The 17,073-nt window shown below is 42.6% G+C and overlaps 1 protein-coding gene across 4 annotated transcripts; it reads left to right on the top strand.

Moving 5' to 3' along the window:
- The first annotated feature begins 4,500 nt into the window (after positions 1-4,500).
- Positions 4,501-17,056, top strand: fam83hb (family with sequence similarity 83 member Hb). Of its 4 annotated transcripts, XM_072371150.1 has the most exons (8): positions 4,663-4,738; positions 9,783-9,960; positions 10,066-10,398; positions 11,353-11,517; positions 11,621-11,745; positions 11,841-12,395; positions 12,539-14,903; positions 15,526-17,056. In XM_072371150.1, the coding sequence occupies exons 2-8, from the start codon at positions 9,838-9,840 to the stop codon at positions 15,544-15,546; spliced, it is 3,687 nt and encodes a 1,228-aa protein (XP_072227251.1). In that variant the 5' UTR covers positions 4,663-4,738; positions 9,783-9,837; the 3' UTR covers positions 15,547-17,056. The 4 variants fall into 4 exon arrangements, with proteins under 4 accessions (XP_072227249.1, XP_072227248.1, XP_072227251.1 ...); XM_072371148.1 differs by lacking the exons at positions 4,663-4,738; positions 15,526-17,056 and adding an exon at positions 4,501-4,557 and having other exon boundaries at positions 12,539-15,294; XM_072371147.1 differs by lacking the exon at positions 15,526-17,056 and having other exon boundaries at positions 4,662-4,738; positions 12,539-15,294.
- The last annotated feature ends 17 nt before the right edge of the window (positions 17,057-17,073 follow it).

The raw sequence follows: 17,073 nt of genomic DNA, 5'->3' as shown, positions 1-17,073 counted from the left end.
AGCTCACAGGGTCGCAGAGATGCAGAGCAGAAACGATGAAGAAAGAGAGAATAGACACTCACAGAGTAGCCTCTTTGTGCTGCTGCCCACATTAACATATTTCTGTTGATACTGGAAAATGGCAACATGGAACCAAAGCTACATCGATTATGGACACAAAACACGAGGAGGAAAAAAAACAAGTAACCTGCAACCTGTTGGTGTTTTCTGACTTCGGGTCCTCTGAGCCTCAGAGTCGCCCTGCTTTTGTCTCATGTGTCTCAGCTCAGTCTTTTCTTTCTCTCTAAAGGAAAAGATACCCCTCACTATGATTAAAGCTATCAGACTTAATTAAAAAGCTGGTACAACTAGAAATGCTATATTCATGACGGCTATGATAACAAGTTTTTATTAGTATGAATTGAGATTTCAGTTTACTTGAATGCTTTTTTTTTGTGGTTGTCTTACACTGTTTTGATGAATTTGTGCAGTATTTTGCCCAAAACTCACAAATCATTTTTTTCAAATAGCACCAATTTATAAGTTGCATCCTTTCCTGGAACTTTAAAGAGAATTTAAACAAGTTCAGTTGAATCAAATTCAACTGTCTTTATAAAAATGTCAATGCCAAAATTGGATGAAATCTTCTCCTTGAGTCAGTCCTCCATCCTGAGCATGCACGGGGTGGCAGGCAACAGTGGAGAGGATGAGCTCCCTTTTAACAGGAAGAAACCTCCAGGAAAACCATAATCAGGAACGGCAGCCATCTGCCTTAACCAGGTGGGGGTTGAGAGGAAAGGAAAGAGGAGTCAACAAGAACCATAACAGAGACACCAATGATCACAGCAAAACCAGACTAGGAATACCTGTGAAGGGAAATAAGGAAGAGAAACTAAATGAGAACAGTAATGGCATGTACACACACGCTGAGAATAAAGAAGACAAATGGGTAGAAGTGAGACATCATGTGACATCCCACAGCAGCCTTGGCATTCATCAGCATTACTAAAGCAATGATTCAGGGTCACCCAAGCCAGGCATAGTGATAAACTTTATCAACAACAAAGAAAGTACTCATCCTAATCTTGAAGGTTAAGAGAGTGCCTGCCACTCAAACACAAATGGGGGGGGGGGGGGGGGGGGGGTGATTCCACATGAGAAGAGCCTGATAACTGATCTCTTCCTCCCATTCTTCCTTATGCATTCTTCTTTTTAGACAAAATATCCGAAGCTGCTCTTATAACAGTATCTTTCACGTGAATGTGACATTTTCTACTAGGATATTGTAAAGTACTGTATACTGATATGTTGAACACACAGGCAGAACTTCCAGATGGGCTGGCACTCTCAGCCCAGACAGTTCTCATTTGTGTTTCAATGATGGTGGAACAAGCTAACAAATGCTTATCAGAGTGGTGTCCTTCACTATCTTCAAGAATTTCTTTGAGACTCCTCCTTTCCCAGCATCTGTGATACCCTGACATGTCTGGCCTGATTTTGCACTTAATGTATAGACCAAAGTTTCTCACTGCACTGAAGCTTTAATGGTGATCCTCACATGTAAGCCGCTTTGGATAAGAACATCTGCTAAATTAAATGTAAATGTGCAAAAAATGCATCTGTATTCGGGCCAACAACAGATTGTTGTCTGCTCAGGGAGGGTCCTTCATATTCATTTTTTAATAATCGTCACCATTATTTTATAGAGCAAGTCCATTTCTGTTTTGTACTTGACTTAATCCCAGCTGGGGTATTTCTGTGTGGAGCTTGCATGTTCTTCCTGTGTATGCGTGGGTTTTCTCCAGGTACTCTGGCTTCCTCCCACCACCCAAAAACAAGCATGTTAGGTTAATTGGTGACACTAAATTGACTGTAGGGGTGAGTGTGCATGGTTTGTCTATGCGTGGTCCTGTGATGAACTGACATCCTGTCCAGGCTGGAGGTTTGCAAAAATATTCATGGATAAAGCTGCCAGATGTCAATGGGCTGTCAGCATTGAACTTTGTGTCTATAAAGCTTGTTTTAATTCAAACGGTCTCTGTTACATGACACAGGCTCCACAGCCAGGTGTGCCGAGATGCATGCCAGGATTTCACTGCTGCCTGGACATGCTTACCTGTTGAAAGACTGCCAGGTGACTCAGAGAGGGAGGAGAGTGGGAAATGAGCCAGTGTTTAGGTGTGTGTGTGTGTTAGTGAGAGATGGAGGCGATGGGAGGGGACGAGTTAGGATGTTTGGTGTGTTAAGATGCCTTGAGCACATTCCATAAAGCAGCCGCACCCTGCGTCTCAGCGTCGTTCTACCTGCTTGTGTTTCTTATCAGAGAGTGTGCTGGTACTTTCTCTCTTGACATTTCTTCCATAAGTCCACAGAGAGTTTTGTTTTTACGCAATGCCATTGTCTTCACGTGGCACAGTCACACAGAAGTACACTCACCTCATGTTTCTCTCATTTGAAACTGTCGACATGTTGACAGATGCACGTTTGTCTGAACTGAAAAAAAATCAAACAAGCACGGTGAGAGCTTATAAATGTGGCCTCTGCAGTGTATGTGTGTGTTACAGATTAGGTCCTGGATGCTTGGATAGACATTCACCAAGGAGACACACCCTCAGATGCAGGACTGAACACACAGTCACAATCTGTGCTATTAAAGGTCTATCAAACAAGGTGTGTTCTGTGAGATAAAACACGTCTCAGGGCAAAGGACAGCCTATGTAAGCATACAGATATGCTTTTATCTGCATCACAGTGTGAGCTGAAGTCATCACATACATGTATTTAAGTAAGGGTGAAAGACACTACCTTTTTTTTTTGTGTTCCAATAAATGCAGCCGGCATAAAGTAAGTGTAAGAAAATGATGGCTTAGAGTACACATGACCTTATGTGGGATGTTTTAGGCAAAGTACGCTTTACAAATACTGGTCACACGTGAGGAGGATAAACTAGTTCTTACAGCCTGCAGCAGTAAGCCAGATTTTAAACGGGCTTCGTATAGAAAAGGGCAACGGTTCTGGGAAACGGCTGTTTCAGCAAAAATGTCTCACCGTGGAAAAACAGCAACAACAGGTGACTCATTTATGCAATGTTTCAGACAGAAAAATAATCCACAGAGAAACCCTTTGTCTTTAAACAGGCCCCCGTAGCCTTTGATAAAGATTCCATTGTTGTAGAGCCTGCTTCCAAGAACGTTAGGCCACAAAATGTAAATCGAAATGTAAATCACAAAATCTGCAATTTGCATATCCTTTAAACTCTTATTCAATTGAAATGAACGCAAAGATCACAAGTCAGTCATTGAAAATGAGGAGCAAGAATATTTCTGGATGAACACATATGCTAATTCTAAAATTGATACCAGCCACACATTTGTGAAATCGTTGAACACTTGACTGTGTATTAAAAGAGCTTCCCAGACAGACGTGAACAGAGTGTTTGAGAGGTGAAAATTACCAGTCTGTCGAAGGCTGTGAGGGCAAATAGTTAAACTTTTAATAATAGTATTTCGCAGTGTAAAACTGCAGAGAAACTGGTGAGTTATCGGTACGTGATGTCTTAAAAGTTTTAGATAATCCTACAAAAAAAAAAAGATGTGATTTCCAGACAACACTGCATTTAAAACAGTTCACTGCTACTCTCAATAATGATAACATTCTTAAATGTATAAAGAGGAAAAAATGCAAACATAGACATGTGCCATCTATAGATCCACAAGCTCTTTAAATGGACTGGGGCAAACTGGGAATTCTCTAAGGCAATCATGGATATGTCCTTGGGGGAGAGGGATAATCTGACTTTTTTATCAGCTCACATTTCAAATGATAGCTTTTGCAATGGTGTGGTGGTGCATAAACGGCACATCTGTGATGTCAGCCATTACCGCTGAATGACGTGCATGATAGCTGGAAAATGCTGAACTGCAACCGGGGCAAAAAAGAAACAGAAAGGTCTCGAAGTCAGCAAATATTTCAATCAATCAACATTTATTTATACAGCACCTCACAACAACCAGAGATTGACCAAAGTGCTTCACAATTCCAGAAATAGATTTAAAAGTAGTTATCGGATATAGTTATCCGATGGTGGTATTAACCACTTTCCTCTGCCATACAAAGAGCTGAAAGCTGTAGCAATGCACTGAACTGAGACACAGGTTTATTGACTGTGAACATACATTTTTTTGGTGTGTGGGAGACAAAACTGAGCTTACAAACTGAGTTTTATTACTGACACTGTTCTTCTGCCTCTGATGCCTACCTAAACAGCTAGATTTGTTACACAAAAGGCTTTGTGCAGTAGTCTGGAGTCTGATTCCTGAAGTCAACAGATAAAAAACCCCCACAAAACATCAATTAACAACCATGACACAAAGGCTACTTTTGAAAGATACTGTCAGGAAAAAAGCTACCAATAGTCATGTTCGTCTAAGTGTTCTGGGAGGAGTCTCACCGCTGGGAAAGCCCTGCCTTCCAGGAGCCGCCCCGCTCTTCTCGCGCTTTCGGATCACCTCTGAGCAACTTAGCGGTGGTCCTGGAGGATCGTACACCGCCGAGTGGAGCTCCCAGGCCGGGAAGGAAGTACGCGTCGCCTCGCAGTGGAAGAGACATACAGGTGGAGTTCGCGGGGTGAGATTCTATCCGATCTGAGGAATGTGACACAACGAAGAAAACAGCAACCGTATCGGGGGTTTTCTTTTCACCGTGGAGAGCGATAACTGCGGGCAGAAGAGGAAACAAGTTGTGCTGCAAAGTGAAGGAGGTACGAAGTGGAAAATAAAGGCTGCGCAAGTGCCATTTGGAACAAAATAACAGTATGCACAGAGCGTCAGTAATGTTGTAGTGTAATATATTTTTGCTCTGTCCTATTGCCTTCTGTCCTGTTCTACTCTATCCTAATTATGATTACAGTCAAACAAATCCTGGTTACTATAATATTCTCTTCTTTTGATCAATCGATTTCATAATGTGAGCGGAATTAATTAGAAAATAAAAGAACAAATTGAGCGCGGGTTTATTTCCTCGCCTTGCAGTTGTATAGAGGATCAGTCATCCAGGTAGCGATTGTGCAATGCAAAACCTGGACTGTTGTGGTGTTACGGGCTGTGCTGCCCTCTTTCCACACCTTTGAAGATATTAAGGGGGTAAAATAAAAAAACAGCGGCCCTCGGGAATAACATGTTTTTCTGTCATGTACACTGACCTCACCTGAAACTCACCTCAGGTAATGGATAGTGTTTAAAAAGGTGGAGACTCTTTTCTAAGTATGTGTCACACCTGGTTTGACAGTGCTAATGTGTGCATTGCTGCTCATTGTCAGGGACTCACTTTAGGCTCCAGCCTTGGAATCATAGAGCCTCTTCTGTTGAACAAAAAGGACCACATGTCCTTTCCTACAAGCTATGCTCTGTGGACTGTAATGGTAACGTAATAACACACACACACATAAGAGTTCTCTTCACAGCTTTTATCCTCCATTCATTCAAAGTGAGTCACTGTGCAGAAATAGTCCAACATGTGGTTTTAATTTAAGGGGGGAAAGTTTGAAGTTCAAGCTCTTTGTGGTATCTTTGCGTGCTTCTTAATTTAATCTTGTCACATACGCCATATGGCAGTTGCTGCATCCCATTTATTTGTTTGTTTGCTCTGCATATGCTCAGATAGGTCAGAGTTTGAGGGTTTATGTGCTTCTTGGAGAGAGAAGTTAGAGGAGCAGAGATGTTTGTGTGCCTTCAGGTCTTGATTTTCCAATTCAAGCTGACCGCAGGCCTGAAGGCAGCTGGAACAGATGACGAGGACTTCAGTGGACCTCTTTTCGTAGCTGCAGAAAAAGTGTGTTCTCACATCCAGTATGCATTCATCTGACCGTGAGGCATCTTTTGTCTTCCATTCAACAGCTGTGCTGAGCTGTGATGACATACAGAGAGACAAGTCAAGCTCTGTGCATGTGCTTATCTCAGTGTATGCATTCTAACAAGAGGCTCTGAAAGGTCCTGACAGGACCATCGAGACATTACCAGCTCATCCCTCCAGACCTGTTCTCAGGTATTCTGTTCTCGCTCCGCTCACACCGAATGATTGCACAGAAAGAGGAATGCCAGATCAATTGTGGTGTTTGTTTAGTGAGGTGTGTTCAGATGTGTGTGTGTGTGAGAACAGATGGAGAGTGATAGTTCTGGATCATCTGTGTGTCCTCAGGCTTATTTAATTGTCTCAGACATTGACTGTGAACATTTTAGAAGTTTCCGTAGGCTTTCACACAGGAGCACTGAAAATGAGCCGCACACACACACACATTTAGTGAGCCCACAGCGTACACGTTTTGAATATTGGCTTTTTCAGCCCTGAGAAACTGCAGTCTGTTGCTGCCTGCTTGAGCTGGTTTATTGTTTCACTCTGGCTTTGAATATGCTACGTTCAGAACAGCTTTGTCCTTGTGTGGGGAAGCTTTATGGATCCTAATCATCATGTCCCATTTAGTAATGTTTGATGCCAACTGTAGTTGCCATGCCAACAAACAAAGCAGAATTTGTTTGGATATCCGACCATTCAGCCAGGTGAGGTGGAGAAAGTCTGTCATACCTGTTAGGTTGCGGTATTCCTCCTCTGTCTCATTCTGCAATGATCTGGAGGAGTGGAGGATTAGGAAGATTCCCCCATGCTCTGCTCATATTCTTGACTTACTTATCTATTTCCAGACTTTTCTTTAATTAAATAATTTGTCAAGAGGATCACAACTCTAATAATTAAATAATTAATAATAGAAATAACCAAAGAGATCTTTTCACATCTTGGCTATTGACGTGTTGGTTCAGACAATTTACAGCTTGTCTGAGGTTTACGTGTTATGACGAGCACAGGCAGGTGTACACCTACCAGTTTTTGGGTGTTATTACAAGTTAAAAGTTATGCAGTCTCAGTGCAACTGACATATCAAGCTTCAAGTGATTGATGTGAAATATACATACATGAATATATATATTTATATATATATATATATATAAAACAGATAAAACAATTTTGGCTTCTTTCATTTTGGAAACTGGGCAGGGACCGCGGAAAGTGGAAAAACAGCAGTACACCACAAAGGCCTAATTTCAATGGCTCCAAAATGAGCGAGGAAACAGGATGTCAGCCATTTTGCTCACAAATGAATCACCACACAGTAGAGTGTTGCAAGTTTACCCCTTGCCATGCCAGACCAGGCTGCCCTATGACTCACCAGGCTGCTGACTAAACTGGGTTCTGCTCCCACTGATTATAGGTTAGAACTTGAGCCCTTTGCTATCACCACCACCACCAATCTCTGAAGTGTACCTTAAAGTTTGCTCAGAACACACACGTCATGCATACTTGTACATCAGGTGTAACGTGACAGGAACTACACTCCCTCACAGACCCTAAGTTACTCACACGCACCCAGACACACCCTGGCCATTTAATCAATGTCAGTCAGCCATAGTTCCTTGGACTGTACATTACCATGAGGATTTATCCATGCAGTCTCACATCCTGTTGGGTCCACATGCTGCTGTATTTCCTGAGATTTACCTGCCAGCTGACTTTATATAAAGCAAGAGTTTGGTGAATGGTGGCTCCGAATCTACTCAGTCAGATGACTTATCCAGTGTGCAGAGTCAGAAGCACATTAAATATTACTGGGGGGACGTCCTGGTTGGCTCAGCTGATGGTTGGAATCAAGCCTGAAATAATTGTCACAGTGTGTTCACAATTTTTTCTTTTCCTTTATTTAATGCCAAATAAAATCTTGCACCTACTTGTCCTATCAACGGAAACTATTCATGCACATTTTTTTAAAAGTACGACAGTAATGTTGAGCTCGACTCGAGGAACGCGACACTTTACAAACCCTTTATTACGCACCTTTACAGTAAGTTATGTCAGTGCTGAAAGAAAAAAATTCATGGCATAACTGACAGCATTCTCATCTTGCTTTTCAAAATGAGCTTGTTTTCTGTGACTGACAGATTTTCATTAGGAATTATGAGCAGGGACTTGAAGCATGACACACCAGTATGACAAGTTCACCGAGCAGATGTAGGAAAGAAGCGGTGTATTCATCTTGTGTCTTTCCCACCTTTACCGCTCGCCTCCACTAATCTCTCTGTGTTCCTGCCATTGTATTTTCTGAATCCTGCTGTTTTACTTTGTTCTAACACTCACATACAGGTTTGTCACAAGCCACATTGAACTTTAGTTAGTCGTGGGCGTTAATAAAGGAAGATATTTAATTGCTGAACATGAGTTGAGTGTTACACCAAACAGGCAGTGAAGATAAACGACGTCTGAGTCAGTATAACTCTTCAGGCACAAAGTTGAATTGAACACATATTTATGAATACCAAAGTGACGTCGTTTTGTTGCAGTATGTATTAGTAAGCAAAGAAAAGAAAGAGTTGTGGTTTAAGGCTGAAGGAATGATCACTCAGAATGGGGTCCTGAGTCCATATTATGTATGTAAACTTATTACCTCACTTCCTGTTTGCCAACTTCACAGCTGAAGAGTAAAAATCCATACAAGGCTTTTTTTATGTGGTCTGAACAAAAAAAAGCCTAATGCCTATTCTAGTATAGTGTAAATAATTGTGCTATGTAAAAAATAAATTCTTGTTTTCGCAAGATCCCACCTTTATACAGCCTTTATTATTATTTCTATGCTTTGGAGTGGCGTTCTGGGTAGAGCACACAGGAGGCAGGATGTGATGTAACAAATGTTTACAGAGCATCTAAGATGGCAGACGAGGCTCTGGTTCATCCGTAATCATTACTATTTTTGTCCTCTACATGTACACGTATCTGTGATATTGACGGCAACACACAGAAGAGAAGAAAACAGTGCGAAGCAGCAACTTTTCTCAACACAAACACGCCAGAGGATCATCTGTTCTGGTCATACATGGGCTTTATTTTCTGAGATTTTCCAGATTTAGTGCTGGGAAGCAAACTCTCCAGTCGGATGGGTGATGACAGATGCTCTACTTTCATCTGCAGCCACTCTGGAACATGTCTATAAAATTTAAGGGCTGTAGTGCACGATAATGATTGGTTTAAATTAGGGCTGCATGGTGTCACGGTTAGTGCTGCAAAAATGTTCCTGGCTGGAATCTCAGCTTGGGCCTCTCTGTGTGGAGTTTGAAGGTTCTCTCTGTCTATAGTTCAGTAACTTGCATGTGAGGTTAATTGGTGATTTTGAATTGATTGTAGGGGTGAGCGTGCCTGGTTGTTTGTCTCTGTGTTGGCCTCGTCAGGGACTGGAGGTCTGTGCACCTCGTCTTTTTGCCTGATGGTAGCTGGGACAAGAAGCAGCCCCCCACAGGAACCTGCATCCTTCTCTGCTCGACTGCATTAACCTAGAAGACCTTAGTTGTGGAGAAAAAAAACCCAATAATGAATCTCTCACAACTGTTAGTATCTGCTGAACAGTATATTTAGAGTTAAATGTCCTGCCCTAGCTTTGACTCACCAACAAAACTTGCTTTGTGTAGCTTGGTTAGAGGTAATCCATTTGCTTGTGTACCCTAACAAAAAGTGTCCTTCCTCTCGCCACCCAGAGGGATATTTAGTTGAATTGTAAGTATTGTTTGCCATTAATGGAGGAGTGTTGTGTTGTTACAGTAAGTTATAAAACAGAGGGGACTCGACCACAGGAAAACACCTATTTTGTGTATCTGAATGGTTTCGACTTGTTCTTGAGGTTCTAAGAGGCAGATAAGACTGTTGTCTAAAACAGGTTGTATTGATGGTAACTTTGTGGCCTTTTCTTGTTTTTTAACTCTACTGCACAGACTCAAACTCACTTCAACTCCAGAACTTTGACCCTTGACTACACCCACTCCGACAATGGCACACCGGTCGCAGAGTTCATCAATAGGAGATAATCCTCTTGACCCAAACTACCTGCCCCCACATTACCGTGAGCAGTATCGTCTTGCTATTGATGCTCTGATTGAGAATGACATACAGGTAACAATTATGTTTTCCACATTTTTTTGTGTATAGCTATCATATTAAAATAGTAATAAACCTGTTTTACGAGACACTGAAGTTGTGTGTCTCCTGTCACACCAGGGCTACTATGAATTCCTCCAGATGGAAGATGTGGCGAGTTTCCTGGCGCAGCAGGAAATTGAATACATCAAGTCCACAATCCAGGTGCCCAGCCAGGCCTCTGGCATCCCAGAGCTGATGTACCAAGAAGGAGGTCATGATGAGGAGGGCTCTTCTGACACCTATTGGCCGGTGCAGTCTGACCTGGCTGCGCCAGGACTGGACCTCGGATGGCCGCTGCCACAGCACAGCTTTGTCGGGCCCACAGAGGTTACCACTCTGGTCAACCCGTCAGATCCAGACATGCCAAGCATCAAGGACCAGGCCAGGAGACTCATTAAGAATGCACGCCAAGTGAGTAGAAGGGAGGGGGGACAGGTAAATGTGTTAAAATGGGTTATGGAGAAAGTTCAGTTCAAGTTTGCATAACTATAGATTTGCTTTTAAATGTATTTTTTACACGCACGTCTACTAATTGAAGTAGTTGGGTGGGTTTAGGGTTTGGCTATATGATGGATTTGACTTGCATAACTCAAGTGTTATCTCTTTGAAAATAAGATTGAAAAAGATTAGATAAAGGACTTCCAGTGACTTGGGCGGTAGTTGCAATATTTCATTATCAGCTTAACTGCACTTTTTGTCTGCTTCTGGCAACTTTGTCAACACTCACTTTAAGTCAAAATTCTGTCTGACTGCCCTTAGCTATAATAAAAAATATGACTAAGTGTGGAGTGCGGATATCAAATGTGACAAGTAGGCAAACCCGTTGATGTGACCGATCTTGTCTGTAACTGTCCTGCATTCCTATCTCTGATTCAAATTTGGTCGAGATTTGCCTACATTAGATTGTTGATTTACCAGGTGTATGTAAATGTGCATTTTGTATCAGATATTCTGTGGAGTAGTTTTATTTGTAGATTCATTTGAAGACTTTGTACGAATGCAATTGATTGAGAAACACAAAAACATAAAGATAACACGTCATCTCTATGAAATTGTTATTGCTAATGGCGTGAATAAATGTGTCCTGTCAGTTACTTTTTCCCCACTTTTAAAAGAAACCTTTCCATTGAAAGCGCCATAAATCAGTACACCACGTTTGACCATTTTATCTTCTGTTGCTGATAAAGACAACAAGCGGCTGCGAAAACAGCTGCGAAAGCTCTCTCAGACGATCTAAATGTGAATATGTTGCAATCTGAAATAATCTATTCTTCGGTTTAAACAGCAGCTACAAAACACTCCCGACACATGACCACACTGACCATGTTGGGCTTAACTGTCTTGTTTGTTGTGCTTCTTTTCTAGGTTATTGCTGTGGTGATGGACATGTTCACAGATGTTGACATTTTCACTGACCTCCTGGAGGCAGCAGGACGCCACGTTCCTATTTACATTTTACTGGATGAGCAAAACGCTCACCACTTTGTCTCTATGGTCATCAACTACAAAGTCAACCCGCACTTGACTCATGTAGGTTTGAGTTTTTATTACATTTTCTCAAGGAAGTGATTCCCCTCTGACATTTGTGACTTTGTTTATTTATACATTTCCCATGTATATGTTGGTTTTCTAGATGATGCGTATCAGGACTGTGGCAGGAATAACTTATTACTCCCGGACAGGGGCATCGTTTAAAGGGCAGGTGAAAGACTGCTTTCTGTTGACTGACTGCAAGGCTGTACTCAGCGGGAACTACAGGTGAGTAATTTAAAGATGATGTTATTCATTTATGATATCAATTATCCTGTGACTTAATGAAAAAAGAGTCCCGTTGTTCTTTTATCTGCTTCTAGTTTCATGTGGTCCTATGAGAAGATCCACCGCTGCATTGCCCATCTCTTCTTGGGGGAGCTAGTTTCCACTTTTGATGAGGAGTTTCGCATTCTCTTTGCTCAGTCTGAGCCTTTGGTCATAGACCCATCCAGTGGAGCGCTTGCTGTCCCTGACCCCAGCACCAGCAGTTACTTAAACACGTCGATTGGTCTGAAGAGGACACAGTCTTTGCGTAACCCCTCGAGTTACAGAAGACAACCTGAGATTCCCTCAGCCTTTCCCTACGGAGACTCTGATCGTAATCCTGCTCTTCCTTTCCGGCGAAACGACCCGTTTCGTCACACCATTGAACCTGGTGCAGGAATTACAATTGGGAAGTATTCTCAGCAACAGTTTCGTGTGCAGCAGTCGTTCCTAGAGCAGGGACGGTCCATAGTGTCTAGGCAGATGGAGATGAGTGCGAGCGCCTACAATAGGCACAGCTATGCAGAGGGAACCCAGGAAAACTACATGGCTTCAAGACAGTACATGAAGCACAGAGTCATGAACAATCTGGAAGAGACAGACTTCCACAGGTAGTTATTCCTGAAATACCTTCAAATTCAACTCATTATTCTGTCATCGCATTTACCATCTTACGTCAACACATTTATATATGTCTTAATATATAACTATTATAATAATGAATCAACTATGAAACACTCTATTTTCTTTACAGGGAGAACATTCAAAATAGCTCTTACTATACTGAAGGACCTGGGCCAGGTTCTGGCCACGGACACTACGACAGATTACGAGGTCGCCCTCCACACCTCCCCATTGACCAGTACTCAAACTCAAGCTTTCGTTCAGACCTGGAGGTTCCACCTGGAAGCTATGGCAGAAACAACTTTTCATCCGAAGACCTGGTAGGACTCGACGGGCTCCAGGCTCCTCCGCTGGCTGGGAGATATGGAGGAGGGTCCTCCCATAAGAGGCCAACCATAGGTCAAGCGTACGCCTGCCAGAAGTCCCCAACGCAGCTGCATCTACCAGATAAGAAACAGTTTCACAAAGAATCCGATCACGGGGACGATCAGGATTCAAGTATAAAGCAAGGCCTAAGGAGCTGGAGAATCAACTCCTATTTAAGCACTTATGAGGACAGTGGAGAGGAAGGCTTGGCTCAACCTATGGGGTCTGATGCATTTGATGATCCTCCACCTTCTCAGCAACCAACTATGACTGATAGTTCAGCTGTACGCTTTGGAATAAAGGAGACACCCATGGCTCCCCCCAAGCCCAGGCCAGATATCCTGACACGACGCTTTGGAAAGCCAAACATACCTGAGAGGAGCAACAAAGACTCTGCCCCACCCACAAACAAGGACCCACTTCTATCTTTCAGTGATTTTAAATCTTCTATTCTGGATAAAAAAGACAGGGATGAAGAGATGGAAAAAGAGAGAAACCGAGAGAGAGGTACAACAAGTGAAATGGGTGAAGAGGAGTCTCCAGATCTCTTTCTGTCCAGACATGAATCATTCCGCTCTCGTATTAACCCGCTCCTACAGCGTAGCTCTCGACTGCGTTCCTCGCTTATATTCTCATCTTCCAAGGGAGAGGTACACAGTGGCAGCTTAGGTCTAACAGTAGCGACAGAGCAAGACGAGGAGTTAGATGCGGTACGCACCTCCTCCATTGTATCCCAGATGCTAGAAAATAGGAGGTCTTGGTCTCGTGAGCCTTTTGAGTGGCGAAAGCAAGCTGAGGAGAAAGACAAGAAGGAGAAAGAGGAAAAAGAGAAAAGGGAAGAGGAAAAGAAAAAGGAAGAGGAAAAGAGAAAGGAAATCCGACTGAAAGATGAGAATAAAGCAAAAGAAGAACCTCAGAATACTAACAAAGAAGTAAAGACAACGCAGAGTGTTGGGAACTCTGAAGTCATTTCATCAAAGAACATGAATGACCCGGCTAGTCGACTGCAGTATTTCAGTGACCTGGCTGCCAAGAGAAAAGCATCAAAAATGGAGACAGAGTCGTCACTTAAAGCCCCAGAGCCTGCTGAAAAAAAGCCAGACCTCGCTGACAAGCCTCCTGTCAAACCTACGACCGCTCCGAAGACCTCAGCCGTAACCGTCAGTTCAGCAGAACCTGAACCAAAGAAGTTAGATATCTCTGCAAAACTGGCCGAGCTCACTCGCAGACCTTCAATAAGTTCATCAAAACCCCCAATAATCACTGCCAAACCTTTCATGAGTTCCCTCAAGACATCAGAGACATCGCAACCTCGCAAAGAGGAAAGTGCGTCAGAGGGTCAAAAGAAAGATTTTTTCAAGTCTCTCAAGCCTCTCGCTTCACCTACTTTTTTCAGGAGGGAAAACTTTAAAATTAAGGGACCGAATCCTCGTCGCATCTCCTGTGATGAAGAAATTCTGACCACAGATGCTACAGATGCAGAGAAGAGTGAACTGAAAAAGAGTCGCTCTCATAGCTCTTCAACTCTGTCACGTGAAGACTACAAGGAAGGACACCTAAAGGTTATGGGATCTAATACATCCATCAACACAATCGGTGAGGGGAAGGGTGACGGTAAGCCACTCGACTTCATTAAGAAGCAGACTCAGAGGATAAAGGGATTCCTGGGACCCAAGGATAAAGAAAAGAAAGCCTCGGCAGACGATAGGGGCATGAGCACAGTCAGAGAGGTAGCCAATGAGCCGAGCAAAAAGCAGAGCTCCTCAGCTAAAGACACAGGATCCACTGCAGCTGATCTATCCGCAACCAACCATAAAGCATCCGCTGGGACATCGGCCTCGTCGCGGTACCAGTCTCCGGGAAGCTCCGTTTTGTTTAGCAGCAACCTACGAGATGACACAAAAGTCATTCTGGAGCAAATTTCCGCCAACAGCCAGAAGAACCGCCAGGAGCGGGAAGAAACAGAAGGGGGCAGAGATGGCGCTGCCGTGGAGAAAGGACAGGAGACGCTGAACCCCTTAAAGAAACATCGACTACTTCGACCGCCGGGCAACACCCAGGAGAGGGAGGGATTACTGAAGAGGATAGAGAGTCTGAGGAAAGAGAAGAAGGTCTACAGCCGCTTTGAGGTAGTTGATGTTAGCAGTATAGATGGAAAAAAGATCTAAGCAAAAATAAAGTTAATGTTAAGGACAAACAAAAGTCCTATGTGACTTATAAGGTTAAATCCTGGATTATTAGAGCTGCTTTGGTAGCAAACTGTCCATCCGTTTGAGTAGTGTACAACACAGTCATGTTATTTAAATATGTGAGAACAATCCCTGCAATCTTCTTATTTATCAAAATCATTTAACTGTTTTATCCCATGTTTAGAAATGAAAATGTATTCATTTATTTGCTCTGAAAGTGGAACTATGTTCTAGAAATGAACTTAAAACAGATATGTTTAAGTTTTCCATCTGTTTATATGCAGCCTACACAGTTAGTGGAATAACATGTTGAGGGAACAGCTAATTTTTACTGCTTCACACATACAGTTTCAGTTCAAGCACCGCCACGCTAAATCATTGCTGAAAATAACTGCTATCATTAAGATGTAAGCAAAGTTCTGATTAAAATGAATGATTGAAAGCATCATTAAGCAAAGCAGAGCACTGCTGAGGCATCACAAGGATGACAGCACAGACGGGAAGAGGAAGAGAGAGGCATACGTTCTTCATTTCACTGTTATTCCTGTTGCTCTGTTAACAGATGGGGAATAGCCTGGCGTAACGAAAGATGGAGGAGCGACCTTTTATATGGAAACTATTTATGCAAGATGATCAAAAACCCACTGTCACAAAGTGCCAACACCACCGAGTCACTCCTCAAAGTACCTCTGGTGCCCAGCGCTGCGGCCTTTGTGGATTTTCTCACGAAGTAATGAAACTTGAAAAGACGACATATAAAATGCTGAAAAACAAACTTAAGTCACAGAGTCTGGAATGTGACTCTTTGCCAAACCCCGGTACTACTTTTTCCCTTATATGGGGACTACAACGGTGATTCTGCTTGCACACTGGCTGCACAGGCAGTGCCAAATGGAAAAAGGTAGGGTGATTCACCAAAAACTGAGCTTGTATAAACAGACTGAAGGTAAGACTGAGGGATCTGGAGGAGAAAAACAGAAGACGGCACAAGTTGCACCAGAATGAAAGAGAACGCATACATGCCAGTCAAAAATCACAGCAGTGTTTCACTGCAAGTGTTTGCTACCAGTGTTGTCTGTGTGGCTGCGACTAGTTGGAAACTGAAAGAGAGAAAGTGTACTCGTGATTTTACCGTGTGCCAACGGCCCATTTAGAGTATTACCAAAGCTCACAGATTAATGTTAGTCCAAAAAGATGAGACGAGGGTACGTAGAGCAGAGTGATATAAACAGCAAATGAAAGGGTGGAAAATAAAGGCAACAATGTTCGATTTTAGAAAGTAAAGCATGTAGAAATCTGTTATGAAATGCCAATGAAGCTGCAGCAGAAGGAGAGTTTTGATTTAAAAAAAAAAAAAAAGGCAGCGGCTGTAGTGGGGAGTGATGTACTTTTCCCATCAAGGTGCGGACCCACTTCTCACGACTGACGATGTCAAATAATCTATCAGGTGGGGGGGGGGAGCTGAGAAATGTATGTGCACCGGATCTGTTTTATGAAATGTAAATAAACAATGGAAGGCATCTACAGTAGACCTGAGTCACCGTACCAGGGAAAAAAAAACAGATTTAAGTTTTATAAGCCAGTTCGTCCTTCTATTCTGAAGGCATTATCCTTAAAAGAAAGAAAAGGGTTGGGCAGGGCTGGAGCAGCGCCACACCACCTTACATAACTCACGGAACTTCCTTAGTAGAACTCTTTTGTACGGCTGGAAACACTCATAACTGAAGGCTATATGGTTGGCAGCTCGACCGGGCATCGAGCCATTTAGTGTGTAAGACCGGATCTAAGTTTTCACTGTTTTCTACACAGCTGAAACTTTATTGTACATATTTATATATAAAGGGGGCTTGTTTATATTCGGAGTAATGAATTCGATCACGGTGACCTTTGCTGCACTGTAAAAGTGCCTTTTTTTTTTTTTTTTGGGAACAATTTGTGAGAAAGCAGTCTTGTTTGTAAAAAAACTAACTGGCATTAATTGGGGCAAACAAGCTGCCCAGGATCGCTGTATTCTTTGTTTTTAAACCTCGAGTAGTATTACATGGTCTTTGGAATACAACAAAAAGTATTGTATTAAATGTCTTTCAAATGAATTTGATTGTGGCTGTGT

The sequence above is a fragment of the Leuresthes tenuis genome, unplaced genomic scaffold (genome assembly GCF_036924035.1).
Source record: "Leuresthes tenuis unplaced genomic scaffold, fLeuTen1.0.hap1 SCAF_18, whole genome shotgun sequence".
NCBI lineage: Eukaryota > Metazoa > Chordata > Actinopteri > Atheriniformes > Atherinopsidae > Leuresthes > Leuresthes tenuis.
Note: the sequence above shows the minus strand (reverse complement) of the source record. Positions and strands in the feature narration are given on the sequence as shown.

Excerpts from the sequence above, each read along its gene's own strand:
- fam83hb (XM_072371148.1), top strand. The coding sequence starts at position 9,838 with ATGGCACACCGGTCGCAGAGTTCATCAATAGGAGATAATCCTCTTGAC. Across the intron at positions 10,399-11,352 it reads TCATTAAGAATGCACGCCAA|GTTATTGCTGTGGTGATGGA; the intron begins GTGAGTAGAAGG and ends CTTCTTTTCTAG. Across the intron at positions 11,746-11,840 it reads GTACTCAGCGGGAACTACAG|TTTCATGTGGTCCTATGAGA; the intron begins GTGAGTAATTTA and ends ATCTGCTTCTAG.